Below are 18,816 nucleotides of genomic sequence, written 5' to 3'. Positions count from 1 at the left end.
TCCCCCATGTCCCCACCCCTGTCCCGTTGCCACTCACCCACTCTGAAGCCGGACCCGGTCAGGGTGTTGGCTGCGTGCCTGACCCTGTCCCATCCCTGTCCCGGTGTCCCTGTGCCCATGTCCCCACCCCTGCCCCTGTGTCCCTGTCCCAGTGTCCCTGTGCCCACCCCTGTCCCGGTGCCACTCACCCACTCTGAAGCCGGACCCGGTCAGGGTGTCGGCCGCGTGCCCGTTCTCTCCGATCAGGGTCATGTTGGAGCCGGGCTGACACGAGTCCCGGCACAGCCCCTTCAGACACGTCCTCCGGCAGATCAGAGGGGCGAAGACCACCTTGAAGCGCTCGCGGGCCACGGCCGCGCCCCCCCCGCGTCCCCCCAGCGCCGCCAGCGCCGCCAGCGCCACCACCCAGAGCCCCTCCCAGCGCCACATGGCGACCCCCGACCGCGGGACCCCCGGGACCCCCGACCCCGGCCCCGCGAGGGGCGAGAGCTCAGGGCCGGACGCCAGGGACCCCTCGGGGGGGGGTCCCGGACCCTGGGGTCCCTCAGGAGGTTCTCCCGGAGGCCTGGGACCCTTGGGGGGGTCCCAGATGCCTGGGTCCCCTCCTGGGGGGATCCCAGATGTCTGGGGCCCTCTTGGGGCTCTCCTGAACCCCTCTCAAGGGGCTCCCAGACCCCCTCCAAGCCCCGAGGCCGAGGGTCCCCCTCTGGGGGTCTCCCGGGCTCCGGGATCCCCTCGCAGAATGCGGGGTCTCCTCTGGGGGTGTCCCAGAGGCCGGAGCCCCCCCCGCCGGATGCTGGGGTCCCCTCGGGGATGTCCCGGGCTCCAGGGTTCTCTCGCCGGACGTGGGGTCCCGTCTGGGGGTGTCCCGGACACGGGGTCCCCCCGGTCGGGTCGGGGTGGGGGGGTTTCCCGCCGGACTCCCGAGTTCCCGCGGCCGCCCGGGATGGCGCTGGAATGGGGGGGAGGGACGGGGGGGCCCGGGCGGGGGAGGGGGGCGGGGGCCGGGCCCTGGGTCCGCTCCAGGAATTGGGGGGGGGCGGGGGGTGGGGGAGGAGAGGAGCCCGGATGGCCGGGCCGGTTCCAGCGCCGGGCACAGCCGGGGAGACTTGGGGGGGGGGGGGGGTGGGAAGGAGCGATGGGACCCCCGAAACTCCTGGGACTTGTCCCATGGCCAGGAGGAGACTCCCCCTCGGATGCCTGGAGCCTCCCATCATGGGATATGGGGTCCCACCAAACTTCTGGGACCCTCCCAGTGGGGCCCACCGGAACGCCTGGAACCCCCCCCCATGGGGAAAGGGGGACCCCCCCAAACTCCTGGGACCACCCCATGGTGGGTGGATCTCCCCCCAAACACCTGAGTCCCTCCAGGGAGCGATGAGGACCCCCCTCACAAGGCTGGGTCCCCCTCATGGGGAGATGGGCCCCCCCAAATCCCTGGGATTTCCCCCCAAACCCCTGGAACCCCCCCAAACGACCTCGCAGAGGGCGATGGGGAAGATGGACACCCCAAACCCCTGGGACTCCCACAGGGGGAATGGACCCCCCGGAAGAGCTGGGACCCCCGACGACGACGGGGGTTGGGGGGGGGAGAATGAGACACCCCTCCCAAGAATCACTGGTTCACCCCCAAGGGTGGCGGGACCCCCGACCATGAGGGTCCCCCCGCGCTGTTGGGCCCCCGCCGGGCAGGACGAGGCGGCTCAGGCGGTTTTGGGGTCTCGGGAGTTTATTTGGTCACAGTCGTCCCCCCCATCCCCTCCCCCGGACCCCGTCCAGTGTCGGAACCGCCCGGGGGCGGGGCCTCCGCCGGGGGGCGGGGCTTCCTGAATCCCATCAATGGGGGCGGAGCTTCCTGTTTGCCCGAAGAGGGCGTGGTTTTCCTGCCGTGGTGACCCCGCCCCGGAGGGGGCGGAGCTCTTGTAATGCCCTTTACTTTGACCAATGGGGCGCCTGGGCGGGCGGGGCTTCTGGCACCGCCAGCTGTCCATCACGACCCGGCGGGGGCGGAGCCTCGCGGTGGGGTCGGGGCTTGCACCGCCCTCCCGCTCGTCACGGCCGCTCATTGGTCACTGGAGGGCGGTGGGGGCGAGTCCAGGCGCGCCGCGGGCGCTCATTGGTCGGTGAAGGGGTCGCGGGGGCGGGGCCCGGCGGGGGGCGGGGCCCGGCGCGGTCCCGCGGACACGAAGCTCCAGGGGTCGATGCGGGGGCGGAGGGGTGAGGGGCGGGGCCGGGCGGGGCCTGCGGGAAAGGGGGCGGCTTGAGGGGGCCGTGGGACTCCCGCTGCCCCATGGCCCCCCAAAAACAGCCCCACATCCCCCAGAAATGCCCCACGGCACCTCTGAGTGCCCCCAGAGCCCCCTCCTACCCCATGGGGCCCCTGATCGCCCCCTCCTGCCCCACAGAGCTCCAAAGCTGCTCCACAGCCCCCCGTGGCTGTCCCAACCACCCCAAATCTGCCCCTCAGACCCACCAAGTGCCTGAGCCCCGAGCTCCACTTACCCCACTCGGGTGTCCCGGCACCCGGGCTCAGCTCTCGGGGTCTCCTGGCACCCCGGGGGGATGGCGGCAGCCCCAGCTCAGGGGTCCCAGGTGTCCGGGCACGGCCCAGCTCAGGGGTTCCAGGGATCCGGCCATGACCTGGCTCAGGGGTCCCGGGGGTCCCGGGGTGACACAGCTCAGGGGTCCCAGGGGTCCCAGGGGTCCTGGCTCCCCCTTGCTCAGGGGTCCGGGACCAGTTCAGCTCCAGGGTCTTGGGAGTCCGGGCTCGCCCCTGCTCAGGGGTCCTAGGGGTCCCAGGGGTCCGGACTCCGCTGGGATCTGGGGACCCAGGAATCTGGGCTCGCCCCAGCTCAGGGGTCCTGGGGGTCCCCGGGGTCCGGACTCCACTGGGATCTGGGGACCCGGGGGTCCAGGCACGACCCAGCTCGGGGGTCCCAGGTGAGCTCAGCTCCGGGGACCCCATGGTCCGATCCCGCCAGCGGGGGGAGAGGCGCAGGAGGCCAGGGGAGGGTGGGGGGCTGCGTGGGGGCTCGGGGGGGGGCCAGGTCACGGCCCAGCCCCAGGGACGCCAGCAGGGCCGAACCCCTCAGCAGCGCCCGCCGCAGCAGCCGCGGGGTCCCCCCCCGAGACCCCCGGCCCTCCTCAGCTTCAGGGGGCCCGGCCTCACCTGCAGGACACAGTGGGGGTCAGTGTGTGGGGGGATCAGGGATGGGATCCCCGGGACCCCCGGACTCACCATTGGGGGATGCATCCCCCGGGCTCAGCTCATCTGTGTCCAGGTACCAGGTGGTCTCGTCCGGGCGCAGCCGCCGCCTGCGGTGGGGGGGGGGTTGTGCCCAAGTGTCCAAGGGGAGTTCCAGGTGTCTGGAGGGGGGTGGGACCCCCTTGACCCCCCCAAGCTCCCCAGGGACCCACCTGCCATTAGGGGCATTGCTCTTGCCCCCGCGCCCCCGCGGCAGCTCCTCCTCCTCCTCGGGTTCCACTGGGGAGAGAGGGGAGATGTCACCCGGGGGGTGTGTGTGACATCACCAAGAGGTGTGACGTCACCAGAATCACCTCCCACCCCCCCCGACGACATCACTCACGCTGGATGGCACGCAGGCGGGGGAAAGGGGGGGACCCCCCCGGCCCATCCTCAGGGTCATGGCTTCGGGGGTCCCCTCCTGGCGCAGCCTGGACCGTCAGGCGATGCTTGAAGTCTGGAGGGGCACTGGGGTCAGCAGAGCCCTTGAACCCTGCCAAAACCCCCAAGCAAGCCCCAACAACCCCCCAGGCACCCTTCAGGCCCCCATAACTCCCAGGGCCCTAAACTCCCCCCAGAGCCCCTCCAACTCCAACTCCCCCAGCTCAAACAGCCCACTGCCCCTCCGGTCCCCCCAGAGCCTCCCCAGCACCCACAAAGGCCCCAGCTCCCAAAACCCCTGGGCCCCCAAAGCCCCAGCCCCTGTTTTCCCCCCCCCGTACCCTGGGGCATGCCAATGAGGTCTGCGGGCCGCCGCGGCCGCCGGAAGGGGGGTCGTCGTCGCTTGGGGGCTGAGGGCGGCCGGGGAGGCCCCCGGAGCATCAGGCTCAGCTCCCGCTCCAGCACCTCCAGCTCCCGCCGGGCCACGGCAGCCTCGCGCTGCCGCAGCGCCTCAGCCTGGGAGCGTTGGGCCCGGGACGCCCTGGCCACAGCCTCCTCCCGGCTCCGCAGCTCCTGGGGGGCACGGGGGGGCAAAAGATCGTTGGGGGCACATGGGGTCATGGGGGACATGAGGGACACGGGTGGACATGAGGGGACACAGGGGGCCTAGGAACAGTGGGCCCTGGCCACAGCCTCCTCCCAGCTCCTGGGGGGCCATCGGGGTCACAGGAACAAGGGGGTCCCAGGGACAAGGACCAGCCACGAGCAGCACCAGGGCAGGGCCGAGCCCTGCTGCAGAGTTTTGGGGGGTTGCATGGGCGTCCCAGGTGTCCCAGGGGATTTCCAGGTGTTTGCCATGGATCCCTACTGTTCAGGGGCTCCAGGGAGGTCTAGGGGTGTCCCAGGTGTTTGGGATGGCCCCAGGAGTTGGGGGGGGTCCCAGGGGTGTCCCAGGTGTTGGGGGTCCCACCTTCTCGCGCGCCCGCAGCTCGTCGAAGAGCCCCTGGATCTCACGGCGCCAGGACTCCTGCAGGGAGTGGAAGGACTCGGGGGGCCCCAGCCCCGCTGGCTCCAGCCCCCCCAGGCGCCGCAGGATTGCCCCGAAGCCCGGCCGCCGGTGGGGGTCCTGCTCCCAGCAGGCTAAGAGGGGAATCGGGATCTGGGGGGGGCTCGTGGGGGACCCCAATATCCCCCAGGGACCCAGGTACCCCCTGGTCCCTCTCCTCTGGAACCCAGGGGTCTGGGCACCCCCAAACCCCTGAGGATCCCAATATCCACAATCCGCCACAATCCCCCACCACCTCTGAGCTGCCTGACCCCTCCCCACAGCCCACCTGAACCCTCCCCGCCCTCCTGCCACCCCCCCATACCTGCCATCACCTGGGCAAAGGGCAGGGGGCAGTTGAGCAGGATGGGGACCCAGCCCCCAGTGTCACCCCATCCCCTGTCCCACCTGGCCCCCCCCGAGCCCCTAGGTCTCCCCCAGCACCCGATCCCCCTGTACCTGCCATGAGCTGGGCGAAGGGTGGGGGGCAGGTGGAGGGGATGGGCAAGGTCAGTTTGTTCACAGCCACCCCATAGGCCACCGCCAGGCCGTCGATTCCCCGGTATGGCACCTCCCCCGTCAGCAGCTCCCACAGCAGCACCCCGTAACTGGGGGGGGGAAAAGGGGGGTCAAACACATGGGGAGCCACTGGGACACCCCCAAACTCATGGGGACCCCCTTGGATCTCCTCACCCTCCCCTTCTTGGACCCAGGTGCCTGGGTGCCCTATAACCCCCCACCCAGACATCCCACAAACTGCTGCTCTAGGAACCCAGGATGTCCAGGTACCCCCAAACCCCCCACCCAGGCACCCAGGGGTCCAGGCACCCCAAACCACAGCCCAGCCCAGAGCTCAGGGGCGGATTCCCACCCTCCTAGATCCCCTAAGTGCCCTCTGGACCCTCCCAGCCCTTTCCCACCTCCAGACATCACTGCCCTTGGAGAAGGTGGATGCCCGGATGACTTCGGGGGCCATCCAGGCGTAGGTTCCGGCCGCGCTCATCTTGGTCGTTCGCTGCCACTCGCGGGCGAGGCCGAAGTCGGTGATTTTCAGCGTCTTCCCGCTCACGTCGTCCCCCACAACCGGCTGTGCCAGCAGCACTGGGGGGGGCAGGGGTCAGGGATCCCACAGGGACCCCCCAGCCTGATACCCCCAACCACCGACCCCCAAAACCAACTGCACCAGCAGCACTGGGGGGGGCCAGAAGTCAGGGACGGCCCAACCAGGGACCCCAGCATCTGGAACCTCCTCCATCCTGGGAACCTCTGCCTCTGTGACCTCCCCCACTGGGGACACCCCAAGACCCTCATGTCTCAGATCCCCACCCTGGGGATATCAGCAACCAATGTGCCCCAAATCCGGGGACCCCAGTGCAGGACAACCACCCCAGGGACCTTGGCCTGCGGGACCCCTGACCCTGGGGACCCCAGTGTCAGGGACCCCCGACCCTGGGGACTGAGACCCCACCCTGGGGACCCCAACCTCTGTGACTCCCCACCCTGGGCATCCCAGTAACCGGGACCCTCCACCCTGGGGACCCCAACCTCTGCGACCCCCCACCTTGGGCATCCCAGTAACCGGGACCCCCAACCCTGGGGACCCCACACTGCACCCCACATCCCGTCACCCCATCACCAGGAGCACCCACAGGAGCCCCCCAGCGCCCCCCCGCTCACCATTGCTGGACTTGAGGTCCCGGTGGATGAGGGGCACGGGGGTCCCGGCGTGCAGGTACCGCATCCCCCGGGCCACCTGGCGCGCCCAGTCCAGCAGCACGGCGGGGGGGACCCTGCGCCCCGCCAGCGCCCGCGACAGCGGCCCCCCCGCCGCGAACTCCATGACCAGGCACAGGTGGGGGGGCTCGAGGCACACGGCCCGCAGGGCCACCACGTTGGGGTGTCGCAGCCGCGCGTACAGTCGCGCCTCCCGCCGCAGGCTCGCGGCCCCCGCGGCCCCCGCGTCCCCTCGCGCCGCCTTCACCGCCACCACCTGCCCCCGCCACGTGCCCCGGAACACGCGGCCGAAGCCCCCGGCCCCGATCACCTCCTCCAGCCGCAGCTCCCCGAACGCCGCCCGCTCCGGCTCCCACCCCTCCGGGGGCGACGGGGACCGCGACCCGCCCGGGGAGGGGGGCGAGGGGGAGCGGGATCCCCCCGGGGGCGATGGGGAGCGGGACCCGCCCGGGGATGGAGACGGGGAGCGGGACCCCCCCGGGGAGGGGGGGAAAGGGGAGCGGGACCCCCCTGGGAAGAGGGAGGAGAGGGGAGGTGAGGGAGAGCGGGACTCCCCCGGGGGGGACGGGGAGGGGGATGCCTGGCCCCACTCCATGGGGTGCTCCCCCCCCGCCCCGGCCCCCACTGATGGCGCTGGGGGGGCCCGGGGGTCCTACAGGGGGCTGGGGGGTCCTACAGGTGTTTGAGGGACCCTACGGGTTCCTTGGGGAGTCCTAGAGGTGTCTGGGGGGTCCTATGTGTTTGTGGGGGTCCTGTGGGTACCCAGGGGGTCTATGGGTGCCCAGGGGACCCCATGGGGCCCCTTTAGCTCCTGGGGGTCACTCGGGTCACCGGGGCCCTACAGGTGCTGCCTGTAAGATCTGACAGTTCTGGGGGTCCCACTGGGGCACCAGGGGGGCTATGGGGGTCTGGGGGGGTCCTGTAGGTGTCTGAGGAGGGCTATGGGTCCCTGGGGGTCCCAGAAGGTCCCCACACCTTCTTTCAGTTCCTATGGTCCCTTATAGCTCCTATAGGTCCCTTATTGGTTCCTGGGGGATCCCTGTAGCTTCCAGGGGTCCCTGTGGGCACCTGTAGGATCCTGGGGGTCCCTAAGGGTGCCCGGTGGTCCCAGTGGCTCCTGGGGATGCCTGTGGTCCCTGCTGCTTCTGTGGGTCCCTGTGGCTCCTGGGGATCCCTGGGGATTCTTGGAGTCTCTATAGGTCCCTGGGGATCCCTGTGATCCCTGTTGCTCCTCTGGGTCCCTACAGGTCCCCGGGGGTCCCTACACCTCCCCTCGGTCGCCACAAGCCCCTGCCGGCCCCAGGGTCCCTCCGCCCCCACCCCGGTCCCCTTCACCCCCCTGCCCGGTCCCCTCCGCCCCGTCCCGTCCCCCGGGGCCCCCCCGCGCCCCGTCCCGTCCCCGCCTGGTCCCGCCGGAGCTCCCGCGGCCCGGAGGGGGGAGGAAGCGGCGTCCGGCGGCGTCCCCGGGGGGGGGGGCAGGGGGCGGCCCGGCCGGTCTGGGCTCCCGGGGGTCCGGCGGTTCCCCGCGCTGGCTGAGGCGGCCCCGGGAAGGCGGAGCCGGGACATTGTCACCGGGACAAAGGAAAAGGAACCAGCGCCGGACGGGGCGGGCCAGGGGCACCGGACGCCGCGGGGGGGGGGAGGGGGACCGGACGAGGGGCCGGCGGGGGGAGGGGCGCAACCCTGACCCCGGGACCCCCTGGGACCCCCCGGGACTCCCCGGGACCTCCCGGGACCCCCGGACCGGGCGGGGGGGGGCGCTGCGGCCCCCCGCGGCAACCGGGGGCCGGGGCCGGGGGGCCCGGGGGGGCGGGGGGGGGGGGCGGGACCCAGGCCCTGGGGGGCCCCGGGGGGTCCCGGGGGGTCCCGTGTCTGTGTGTCCCCCACGGCGCGGGGACCCCCCGGGACCGGAGTCGGTGCTGCCACTGGGGGGCGCCCTCACCGCCCCGGCCCGCGGGGGGACAACGGGGCTTGGCCCCGCCCACCGCTCAACGGCCCCGCCCTCCCCGGGCGCTAGGGGGGCGTGTTCGTCGGTGCGCACGCGCGTGACAGTTCCCGCCATGAGGGCGGGAGGGGGCGTGTCCTCCCCTTTTGCCCGTCGCGCCGGGATTCCCTCTACGTGACGTCACTTGCGCGAGCCGGCGGCGCCGGGGCGCACCCGGAAGCGGCGCCGGGCCTGGGGGGTCCCAGGGGGTCCCAGGGGGTCCCAGGGGGTCCCAGGGGGTCCCAGGGGGTCCCGGGGACCTCTGGCGATCCCCTGGGAGGCCCCGGGGCCACCATGGCGGGGGCGGCGGCGTTGCAGGTGCTCCGCCAGGGCGTTTGGGCCTCGCTGACCGGCGGCTGCTTCCTGGACCCGCAGCTCGGCGCCTTCGCCAACTGCGTCCGGCTCTACGTGTGGCTGTTCCTGCTCGGGCTGCCCCTTGGGCTCTATTCGGTGGGGGGAAGGGGCCAGGAAGGGGCTTTGAGGACCCTCGGGCTCCGTTGGGGGTCAGGTGTTGTCCCCGGGGACCTGACCCCTCCGTTTGCAGGCGCTGCCGCCCACCCCCGCCGTGGCCGCTCTGTACTGCGGGGTCGTGGCCGCGTTTTTCGGGGCCGTCAAGGCCGTGACGTTCCGGCTCCACGCGCAGCTCGACCGGGGGGGCTTACAGGGGGACCCCGAGGGGGGGGCGGCCGCTCTGCTGCCCCCCCCCAGCCCTGAGGAGGGGGACGGGCCCCCCGGGTGAGTTTGGGGGAGCTCAAGGGGATCGGGGGGGCAGGGGAGCTGTGTGGCCCCTCTTGGAGGGCAGTGACATGTCCTGGGGGGGCCCGGGAAGGGGGATTCCCCCCACCCCCCCGAGGTGCATTCGGGGTGTGACAGAAGTGTGTGAGGGTGGGAGACAGCTCCGGGGGGGCTGTAAGAGCTGGGGGGGGGGGGCTATGACCACTTCTGGGGTGCTGGGGGGGCAGTGATGGATTTGGGGGAAGGCTGGGAGGGGGGGACGTGGAGGGTCCCCAGGGGCTGGGGGTGGAGCTCCTGGGGGCCGTGGGAGGGGTCTCAGGGTCACCTGCGGCATATTTTGGGGTCGGGGGGCCACCCTGTATGTCTGTGGTACCCTGGGAGGGCTGGGCAGGATGGGGAGTTGGGGTCCTCTCGTACCCCCCTTCACTTCTACCCCCCAGGCTCCCTGGGGGGGGGTCTGGAGCTCTCGGTGCTCCGGTGGCCACATGCGACCCCCCCTGAACTCTGTGGCTTCAACCAGCTCTCGGTGAGTGGGGGGGTACGGGGACACCCCCTGGACTCGGGGCCCCCCTGTGCCCCCCACAACACCCCGTGCGTGTGTACCCTCCCAGGAGCTGCTGCCGCACCTGGACACGGACAGGATGGGTGGTGAGCAGCCTCAGGACCCCCCGGGCCTCAGGCCCTCCCCGGGATGTGTCCCCCCCACACTAAATCCCCCCCGTGCCCCCCCCCCAGAGCTCTGGAGCGGCACCAGTGGCATCATCACCGCCGCCGACCGGGAGCATCTGTGCCGCGGCCCCCCCACAGCGGGGGGGCACCCCGGGGGGGGGACACGACTGGGGGAGGCACAGGGGCTGAGGGAGGGGAGCTGCGGGGGGGCCGGGGGTGATACCGGAGTCCCGCTGACCCTCGGACTGCCCTCGGCCCCAGAGAGCCCTCTGGCAGCCAGTGTAGAGGGGGAGGTCCCGCCTGGCAGCCCCCCCCCCAACACCCTCCCAGGGTAGGGGTCCCAGCAGCCCGTGCATGGCCCTGAGCCCCCCCCAGCCCCCTGAGACCCCCTCAGCCACCAGCGGCTCCCCTCGGGGGGTGAGAGGGGGCCCTGAGGGCGATGGGCCAGGGGAGACCCCCTCGGGAGGAGAGTGGAGGTTGGGCTGACCCCAGAGCAGGGAGGTCTGGGGGGGAGCAGTGCTATAACTGGGATGTCTGGGGGGGCACTGGGGGGTGCTCCCCTACAGTGGAAAACTTGGGGGTCCTGCCCCATAACTAAGGGGCTCCAGAGGGCTGGGGAGGGCTTGTCCTGGCCATAACAGGGGGGGCTAGGGGGGTTAAACAGCCTCATGGTGAGATTTGGAGGCACCTGATCTCTGACAGGGGCTCTGGGACATTTCAGGGGGGGATCCTGGGGAAGGCTGGACTCTTTCTCTCGTTTTTGATGGTTCTCAGTGGGGTTTTGTTGGTTTAGGGGGGTTTGGGGTTGGTACAAATAAATTAATAAATAAAACCTGATAACGGTTCAAAAAGTCGTTTTTGTCGTTTTCCCGCCGCACTGGGGGGGGAGGGGGGGGGCATCGCCTGGGGGGCACCGGATGCCTGGGCTGCCCACATGGGGAGGGGGAGCAGGGATGGGTTGGGGGGTCAGGGGGGTGCCCTGGGCTGCCGGAGCCCCCCCGCCCCCCCCGGGCTCACCGTGGCGGGAGGAAGCGGCGGAGGGGAAGGGCGGGGGCACGGCCGCCCGTGGCCCCTCGAGCCGCTGCAGCCCGTGAAAGCGGGGGGTCCGGCCTGCCTGGCACCCCCCCGACACCTGGGACCCCCAGCAGCGTGGGACCCCCTCTGGAGGGTGACGGGGACACAAGGGGCCAGAGGTAGGAATGAGCCGGGGAGTGGGGGGGCTCGCACGAGGGTTTGGCACGGGGGGGCTGTTGGACAGTGCATCCCCCACCCCCGTGTGAGCCCCCAACCCCCCGTGAACCTCCCTGCGACCCACGACTGACCCCCGTGGGACACCTTTGCCCGGGGCCGCGATTTCCGTCCCCCCCGCGCCTCTGGGGAACATACGACGGGGGGGGGGGCGGCCGTGGGGTCCCGAGAGGGTCCCAGGAGGGGTGGGGACACCCGGGTGGCCCCCCCCGGGACACCTGAGTCCCTGTCCGGCCCTGAGCCACCTGCACCTGGCGCGGGGGGGGGGAGTCACCCCCCCCTACGCCCCCCCAGATTAACGTCCTTAATCGCGTCTTAACAGACAGGGGGAGGGGGGCGGGGAGGGGCCGTGGTGCCCGAGGGGAGTCAGGGGAGCCGGACGCCGTTTCCTCTGGGGGGGGCCGGACGCCGGGTCCTGCAGTCGGAGGAGGGAAGTTGGGGGGGAGCCCGGACGCCCGAGTTCACACCGGGGACAAGGTCAGGAGCGGGGACCCATCATCGGGGAGGTCACTGGAGTTGGGGGGGACCCCCCGGGGGTGGGAAGCAGTGCGGGGGGCTAGGGGGAGCACTTGGGGGGCAGCTCTTGGGGGGCCGTCAGCGGCTGACACTTCCTGTAAGGCAGGAAACCGCCGGCGGCTGCACGTCCGGGCCCCCCCTCGAACTCCCCCAGCTCCACAACTTCCCACCGAGCCCCTCCAGACCCCACGGGGGCACAGAGGGCCAGGCCAGGACTCAGGCAAAGGAAGGACCCGGGTGTCCGTGGGGGTCCAAGGGGACCCCCGCTCTCAGCCCTGTTCTGGGGTCCCTGCAGCGGAGTGGGCGAGGCGGGGAGGGCAAAGGGGGCCTGTGGGTTGACTGGGGATGGAGGGACAGACACGGAGGAACAGAGGGACACGGGGATGGGGCGTGGAGGGCTGAGGAGCGCCCCCGAGCCCCCACTGACTCCCTATCCCTCCCCAGGTGCCGCCGTCCCTCCCCGCCCCAGAGAGCGACGCGGCCGGAGCCCCCCCGACCCCCCCGGGTTGCCCCCATTGAGCGCGACCCTGGAAGGGGCGCGTGGGAAAAGGGGCGGAGCCTCCGCACGCGGGAATTCCCGGGCACCCAATCGGGGCATGGACTCCGTTCCCACGCTTCCATTGACTAATCCCTGGGTGCGAGTCTCCGCTACAACTGGGGGAGGCTGGGGGGGGCTGGGTGGCTGGAGAGGTGCCAGAAACCCCCAGGAGGGTCCTAGGGAGTCCCTGAGAGTCCCTTGGGGTGCCTGAGGGTTACAGGAGTGTTCCCTAGGGGGGATCAGGGGTATCCCGGGGGGTCTCAGGGGGGTCCTAGCTAGTCCCTAGGGGTCTCAGGGGGGAATAGAGGGGTCCCAAGGAGTTTCAGAGGGGTCCTAAGGAATCTCGGGGGGATCCCTTGGGGTCCCGGGGGGCCATGCAGTCCGACGACCTCTTCCTCCGCAAGATGCGGGGCCCCTCGGCCCGGCCGCTCCCACCCCCCGCTCCCCCCAGCGCGGCCGGGGGGGCCCCCTTGCCGCCCACGTCCCCGGGGGGGGGCCGTCCCCCTGCAGCGCAGCAGCAGCGAGGTGGCCCTTGCGGGGTCCCCGGAGGAGAAGGGGTCTCCAGGGATAATGTTCCCTCGGGCCCGCACCCAGAGCCACGAGGAGGCGGCCGGGGGGGGCAGCCCCACGTCCCCCCGCTTCCGCGACCCTCTGCTGCTGTTGGGACTTGCGGTCGGCGGGGGGGACCCCAATTTCTCCCCCCCCCCCCCCTGGAGCCCCCTCCTCGCTCACTACGACGTGCAGAGCATCCTCTTCGACCCGGCCGAGCCCCCCGCGGCCGACCCGGGCCCCACCTCGGGGGCTTCTGCCGCCCACCTGGAGCCCGAGGAGCCTCCTGGGCCCCACGGGGCTCCTCCCGACCCCGAGGCCCTGGTGCTGAGCTGTCCCCGCTTCTGCTGCGAGACGGGGGGAGAGCAGGAGCCAGGGCTGGGCCCCCCCCCGCGGCCCCCCCGGGCCCGGGCAGCTGCCGAACGCAGCAGTGGCAGTGCTGGAGGAACCCCCGGCGGGGGCGCGACCCCCCCACCCCATCGAGCACAGCGACGACGGCGCCGAGTACTATCGCAAGTACTTCTACGGGAAAGGTGAGGGGGGGCAGGGGATGGGGGGGGCTGTGGTGGTCCCGTCCCTCCCCCATACCCCTCTGACCCCCCAGAGCACCAGAACCTGCTGGCAGGGACAGCCGGCTGGGGCCACGGGGAGCTGTAGGGGGGCTGGGAAGGGTCATACGGCCTCCCGACCCCCCTGGCCTGCTCCCAGAGCACCAGAACCTGCTGGGTGAGGACCCCCGGCTGGGGCCCGTGGCCGTGTCCCTTCGGCGGGAGGAGAAGGAGGGACCTCGGGCCCAGGTGCTGCACAGGATCATCCTGCGCACCTGCCAGGTGACAGGGGGGTGCTGGGAGGCGTCCAGGGGGGAGGAGGGAGCTGGGGGGGCCAGGAGAATCAGGGGGCCCGGAGGTCCCAGAAGGGCTGGGTGGTTACAAGGGCGTGAGGGGGTTCAGAAGTTCTAGGGTGGGTTCAGGGGATTGGAGGGGGTGGGTGGGGTTCGGGAGAATGGATGAAGTTGGGGGGGGACCTGGGGATCCCAGAGGCCCTATGGGGTGATCCCCATGGGCTTCTGGGGGACATCAGGGGCTGGGGGGTCTCAGGGGTGCCCAAGAGGGCCAAGGGTAGTGCGGGGGTTCCATGAAGGTGCCCCCACCCTGACCCTTCCTGTATCCCCCTTCCAGCCACGGACTCTGCGGGGCTCGGTTCTGGAAGAGGCGCTGCCCCCCGGCTCTCGCCCCTCTGGGGCGCGGGGGGTCCCCCCCCCGGAAGCTGCTGGAGCTAGTGCTGCCTGGGCTGGTGGTGGGGGGGCTGCGCCTCGCCCCCTCTCCCGCGGTGCAGGAGACCCTCCTCAAGCTGGATGAGCAGGGGGTGAGGGGGAGTTTGCAAGAGGAGGGGCTTGTGTGAGGGGGCTTTGTGAGGGGGGGTTTGGGGGGGGGTTCTTGGGGGGGGCTTAGGTGGAGGGCTTGCGCAAGGATTGCATTGCACCGGACCTGGGGCTCACACACGGGCAGGGCTTGTACAAGGGTGGGCGTTCCTCAAGGATGGGGCGTGCACAGGGTGGGGTTTGCAAGGGTTCAGGCCTTGCACGAGGACCTGGTTTGCACGAGAATGGGGTTTGCACGAGGACGGGGTTTGCACCAGTGCAGGCCCTTGTGGGAGGCCGTTGAGCGTGTTCAGGGGTCTGTGCGTGTTCCCTGCGCGCTCCCCGGGAACTCCCTGTGCCCCACTCACGTCCCCCATCCCCCCCCAGGTGAGCCGGCAGCGCAAGGTTGGGGTGCTGTACTGCCGGGGGGGGGCAGGGCTCCGAGGAGGAGATGTACAACAATGAGGAGCCCGGCCCTGCCTTCGAGCAGTTCCTGGCGCTGCTGGGCACCCGCGTGAGGCTGCGGGGCTTCGCGGGGTACCGGGCACAGCTGGACACCCGCAGTGAGACCCGGGACATGGGGACACGGGGACACATGGGAGGACAGGGTGGGATACAGGGACACAGAGGGACACGGGGGGACACTGGGGGGCGAGGGAGACATGGAGGTGGGGGGACGTGGCACACAGGGATGGGGACATGGCTACTGTGAGGATAGAGGGACTTGGGGACACAGGGGATGGGGGGAACATGAGGACGCAGGGGAAGGGACACAGGGACCTGGTGGGGACAGGAAGGATGGGGCACAGGGGACGCAAGGGGATGAGGGGACATGGAGATGGGGATGAGGGGATGTGGATACAGGGAGACCTGGGGACATGGGGCCTTGAGGGGCCACAGGGCCAGGGGCTTAGGCTGTGCCCCCTCAGCTGACTCCACGGGGACCCACTCGCTGTACACGACGTACCACGGCTACGAGGTGATGTTCCACGTGAGCACCATGCTGCCCTTCACTCCCCGCAACCCCCAGCAGGTACAGGGGGTTGTGGGGGGGTCATGGCGGGGGTCATGGGGGTCCGTAGGGTCTGGGGTGCCCCCATGCTGCCTTTCAGCCCTTCCAACTCCCAGCAGGTATGGAGGGGGGTGGGTCACAGGGGTGCCTGGGGTCATGGGGCTGGGCGTCAGTTAAGTCGCAGCAGGTCCAGGAGTCCCAGGGGGTTTGGGAAGTTCTAAGGCAGCTGGGGGGGTCTGAAGGTCCCAGAGGTTTTTGGGGGGATGCTGGGTGTTTCCAGCAGTCTGTGGGGGCTCCCTATCTCTGCCCCCCCTGGACACTTTTGGGGCTCTGACTCCCCCCTTTCCCCACCAGCTGCTGCGGAAGCGCCACATCGGGAACGACATCGTGACAATCGTGTTCCAGGAGCCGGGGGCACGGCCCTTCTCCCCCCGTGCCCTGCGCAGCCACTTCCAGCACATCTTCATCGTGGTGCGGGTGCACGAGCCCTGCACCCCCCCACACCACCTACAGGTGGGGCCAGGTGTCCCCAAGGCTCTCAGGGGTTGGGGAGCTCATACAGGGAGTTTTGGGGGTCCTAAAGAGGATCTGGAGGTCTCCAAGGGTCTCAGACAGGCACTGGAGGTTTTGTACAGGGGGTCTGGGGATCCCCAAGGGCTCCTAAAGGGTGTGGGGCTCATACAGGGGTGTCCGGGGGTCCCCAATGGCTCATGCAGGGCTGGGGAGCCTCTCATGGACTCTGGGGGAGGTCCCTCCTGGGCTTTGGAGGTGATGAATGGTTCTTGAGGGGCTCACATGGGCCCTGGGGGACTCACAAGGGGTCTGGGGGTTTATGTGAGGGCTGGAGGGGGCCAGCACGGGCCCTGTACTGCTTACATGGGCTCTTGGGGTCTCTCCCGGGGTCTCTGAGGGTGTAACAGGGCTCTTGGGATTCCTGGGAGTCTCCCCCAATCCCTGGGGGTCTCTCCTGGTTCTTGAGGGTCTGTCCTGCGCCCTGGGGGTCTGGCAGAGTTCCCTAGGAGAGTCTCTCCTGGGCTCCGTGGGTCTCTCATGGGCTCTGGGAGTCTCTCCTGGTTCTTGGGAGTCTCACATGCGTTCTGTGGTCCCTAACCGCCCTCCCCGCCCCCTCTGGGGGTCTCTCCGCAGCGTGGCGGTGGTGCGGCCAGAGGAGACCCCCCCGTTCGGGCCGGCGCTGGCGGCAGGGCAGCGTTTTAAGGGGGGCGCAGGGCTGCGCCCGTTCCTGCTGGCCAAGGCCATCAACGGGGAGAACGCGGCGGCGCGGGGGGGTCGCCTGGGGGCCATGGCCGCGCGCACCCGCCGCCAGTACCTGCAGGAGCTGCTGCGCGCCCACGGCGGGGGGGCCCCGCTGCCCGCGCCCCCCCGGGGGCTGCCCGCGCTCGGGGGACGCCGCCGGGGGAGCGCGGGGCGCGCGGGGGGCGCGGCGGTGGCGGGGGCGCTGGTGTGGGGGGCGCGGGCGCAGGGGGGGCCCGGGGGGGCCGAGGTGCCGTGTCTGCTGGGGGTAGCGGCGGAGAGGGTGGTGGTGGTCGCCGCACCACCTGGGGCGGTCACCAACCGGTCCGGGGGGCTCGCCCTCAACCCAGGGAATCCCCCCCGTGACCAAGGGACGGTCGACCCCCACTCAAGGGCGATCGCCCCTCAGCCGGGGAAGTTTCCCCCAAACCCAGGGGCGCTCCCCCCACACCCAGGGGAGCCCCCCACTCACTCAGGAACGGTCACCCCCCACCTAGGGACAGTTGCCCCACAGCAAGGGGAACCCTCACGTAACGCAGCGATGGCCGCGCCCCCCCCACGGGACGCTGCCCCCCACCCGGGGACAGTCGCCCTCCCCCCCCGGGGTGCTGTTCAGCTGCGCCTGCCGGGACGTGCTGGGCTGGGGGTTCGCCGAGGGGCGCCTTGAGATCTTCTATGGGGCGGGCGAGTGGCTGGGGCTGCGGCTGCCCCACGGCGCTGCCCCACAGGTGGTGGCCAGGCTCCAGGTGAGCGGGGCAGGGGGCAATGGGGGGGGGCAGGAATGGGGCAGGGATGGTGGGGCAAACTGGGGGGGAAACAAGGGACAATGGGTCAGGCTTGGGGGGGAATGGGGGGTGCGGTAGGGCAGGGATGGGGGACTGTGGGGGTGTGCTGTGGGGCTCAGACAGGGCAATTGTCCATAGGGGTCAGTGTTGGGTTGCCATGGGCTGATATTGGGTCACACCCCGGAGGTCCCTGTCAGGATCCCCGGAGATTCCTGGACCCCTCCCACTCGATGCCCCCCCCGCCGGTGGTGATGCGGGGATGCGAGGTGCGGGGGGCTCTGTCGGGGTCCCCGTGCCCTCCCTGACCCGGTGTGTCCCCCCCCGCAGGCGGTAACGCGGGGGTGCGAGGCGCGGGAGCTGGCGCTGCCGCGGGGGGCCGGGGGCCGCCGGGGGTTCCGCGTGGACCCCTCGGGGGTCGTGACGGCTGTGACGCGGTTCTCCTTCGCCGAGACTGCGGGGCTGCGGCCCGGGACGCGGCTGCTGCGCGTGGGACACCGTCCCCTTCCCCGCGGGGACCCCCGGCTGCTGCGGGCGCTGCTACGGCGCCCCTCGGGCCCCCCTGACGCTGCTGCCTCCCGACCGCGACGGGCGGCCCCGGCGGTGCGTGCAGGGCGGGGGGCTCGGGCGGGGTCCTGTGGGGAATCGGTGGGATGGGAAACAGGGGGGATTGGGGTTGGAAGGGTAATGGGGGGCAGTGGGGGGAAATGGGAGGCATTTGGGGGAATAGAGGATGTGGGGGCAGCGAGGGGGTTTGGGGACGGGGGGCATGGGAGGAGTTGGGGGGGCCTTTGGGGACAAAGGGGGCATTGGGGTTGGGAGGGAAATGGGGGAGCAGTGGGGGGCGGAATGGGGGGAATTGGGTGGCACGGGGGATCTTGGAGGGACATGGAGAAGGCAGGGACATGGGGGTCAAGTGGAACTGGGACCTGGACACGCCGGTGTGTCCTCACTCTCCCCCCCGCCATGTCCCCCTCACCTTTGCCCCCCAGGAGTTTCTTGGAGCTCTATGCCCGCTCGCTGGAGCAGGGCCGGGGCACAGGGGGGGACCCCGGTATCGGGGACCTTGGAGGGGATATCGGGGACACCAGCAGCGACTCAGGGGGAGACAGTGACAGGGGGGATCATGGGGTGGGCCCAGTGGGGCTGCACCCCAACACCCTACAGCTCCTGCGCTCGCTGGCACTGGATGAGGAGAGCACCCCCTTTCCCCCTGGGGGTGGCCCCCCCAGCCCGGGGACCCTCAAGAGCCCGACCGGATGCCCCCCCCAGCCCGTGAGTTACGCTGGACACGGGAAACCCCCCAAATCCTCTGGGATCCCCCAGTACCCTTGGAATACACCTCCCAAGCCCCTGGGACCCCCCCAAATCCCCCAGGAATCCCATGCCCTCCCATGAACCCTTCTAACCCTCACTCCCATGGCCCCCCAGGTCCCCCCTGGCTGACCCCACGCCTGACCTGTTGCTGCCGCACCACAGCCCCCCCCAGTCCGGTGACCCGGTGAGTCCCTTTGTCCCCCTATGTTTCCCCCTGTCCCCCCATGCTCCTATGAGGCTGCTGACCCTACCCTCGTCGCCCCATGTGTGTCCCTGTGTGTCTCCCCCAGTCTCCCTGTGCCCCTGCTGACCCCCCCTGTCCTCAGGGTCCCTCTCTGGATGCTGGTGGTCCTGCAGCCCCCCTCGAGCCCAGCCCCCCCCCCGGGCCCCTCGCTGCGGCACTCCCTGGGCAGGCGTGAGTGGCCCGGACCCCCTGTGTTCCCCGTGTCCC

At 71.1% G+C, this 18,816-nt stretch overlaps 4 protein-coding genes across 6 annotated transcripts; 2 read left to right on the top strand and 2 right to left on the bottom strand.

Annotated features, from left to right (window-relative positions):
• Window positions 1-1,718: 1,718 nt before the first annotated feature.
• Window positions 1,719-3,005, bottom strand: LOC113940175 (basic proline-rich protein-like). Its single transcript, XM_027631278.1, has 2 exons — window positions 2,503-3,005; window positions 1,719-2,241 (listed from the first exon to the last, which is right to left on the bottom strand). Exons 1-2 carry the CDS (start codon window positions 2,963-2,965, stop codon window positions 2,114-2,116), a joined length of 591 nt encoding a protein of 196 aa, XP_027487079.1. The 5' UTR covers window positions 2,966-3,005; the 3' UTR covers window positions 1,719-2,113.
• Window positions 3,006-3,020: 15 nt separating this feature from the next.
• LOC113940177 (mitogen-activated protein kinase kinase kinase 11-like) lies at window positions 3,021-6,999 on the bottom strand (the record flags this gene model as incomplete). The annotated part of the gene is made up of 9 exons (XM_027631280.1): window positions 6,348-6,999; window positions 5,591-5,771; window positions 5,130-5,278; window positions 4,596-4,765; window positions 3,967-4,198; window positions 3,588-3,701; window positions 3,418-3,484; window positions 3,239-3,315; window positions 3,021-3,169 (listed from the first exon to the last, which is right to left on the bottom strand). Coding segments are annotated over exons 1-9 (1,791 nt in total), but the record flags the coding sequence as incomplete, so codon positions are not given.
• Window positions 7,000-8,454: 1,455 nt separating this feature from the next.
• On the top strand, window positions 8,455-10,629 carry LOC113940173 (pecanex-like protein 3). Of its 3 annotated transcripts, none has more exons than XM_027631276.1 (6): window positions 8,455-8,587; window positions 8,619-8,838; window positions 8,933-9,123; window positions 9,587-9,592; window positions 9,735-9,771; window positions 9,859-10,629. In XM_027631276.1, the coding sequence occupies exons 2-6, from the start codon at window positions 8,683-8,685 to the stop codon at window positions 9,979-9,981; spliced, it is 513 nt and encodes a 170-aa protein (XP_027487077.1). In that variant the 5' UTR covers window positions 8,455-8,587; window positions 8,619-8,682; the 3' UTR covers window positions 9,982-10,629. The 3 variants fall into 3 exon arrangements, 2 of the variants coding, with proteins under 2 accessions (XP_027487077.1, XP_027487076.1); XR_003525412.1 differs by having other exon boundaries at window positions 8,461-8,587; window positions 9,564-9,649; XM_027631275.1 differs by lacking the exons at window positions 8,455-8,587; window positions 8,619-8,838; window positions 8,933-9,123 and having other exon boundaries at window positions 9,344-9,649.
• Window positions 10,630-12,664: 2,035 nt separating this feature from the next.
• Window positions 12,665-18,784, top strand: LOC113940176 (signal-induced proliferation-associated protein 1-like). Its single transcript, XM_027631279.1, is given in 17 exon segments — window positions 12,665-13,027; window positions 13,029-13,176; window positions 13,352-13,473; window positions 13,822-13,899; window positions 13,901-14,008; window positions 14,391-14,429; window positions 14,431-14,566; window positions 14,933-15,036; window positions 15,370-15,510; window positions 15,512-15,528; window positions 16,162-16,561; window positions 16,854-17,012; window positions 17,379-17,593; window positions 17,595-17,651; window positions 18,041-18,373; window positions 18,480-18,549; window positions 18,692-18,784. Coding segments are annotated over 17 exon segments (2,583 nt in total).
• The last annotated feature ends 32 nt before the right edge of the window (window positions 18,785-18,816 follow it).

The sequence above is a fragment of the Corapipo altera genome, unplaced genomic scaffold (genome assembly GCF_003945725.1).
Source record: "Corapipo altera isolate COAL_440 unplaced genomic scaffold, ASM394572v1 62261, whole genome shotgun sequence".
NCBI classification, from domain to species: domain Eukaryota; kingdom Metazoa; phylum Chordata; class Aves; order Passeriformes; family Pipridae; genus Corapipo; species Corapipo altera.
This window is presented reverse-complemented; position numbering and strand designations above follow the sequence as displayed.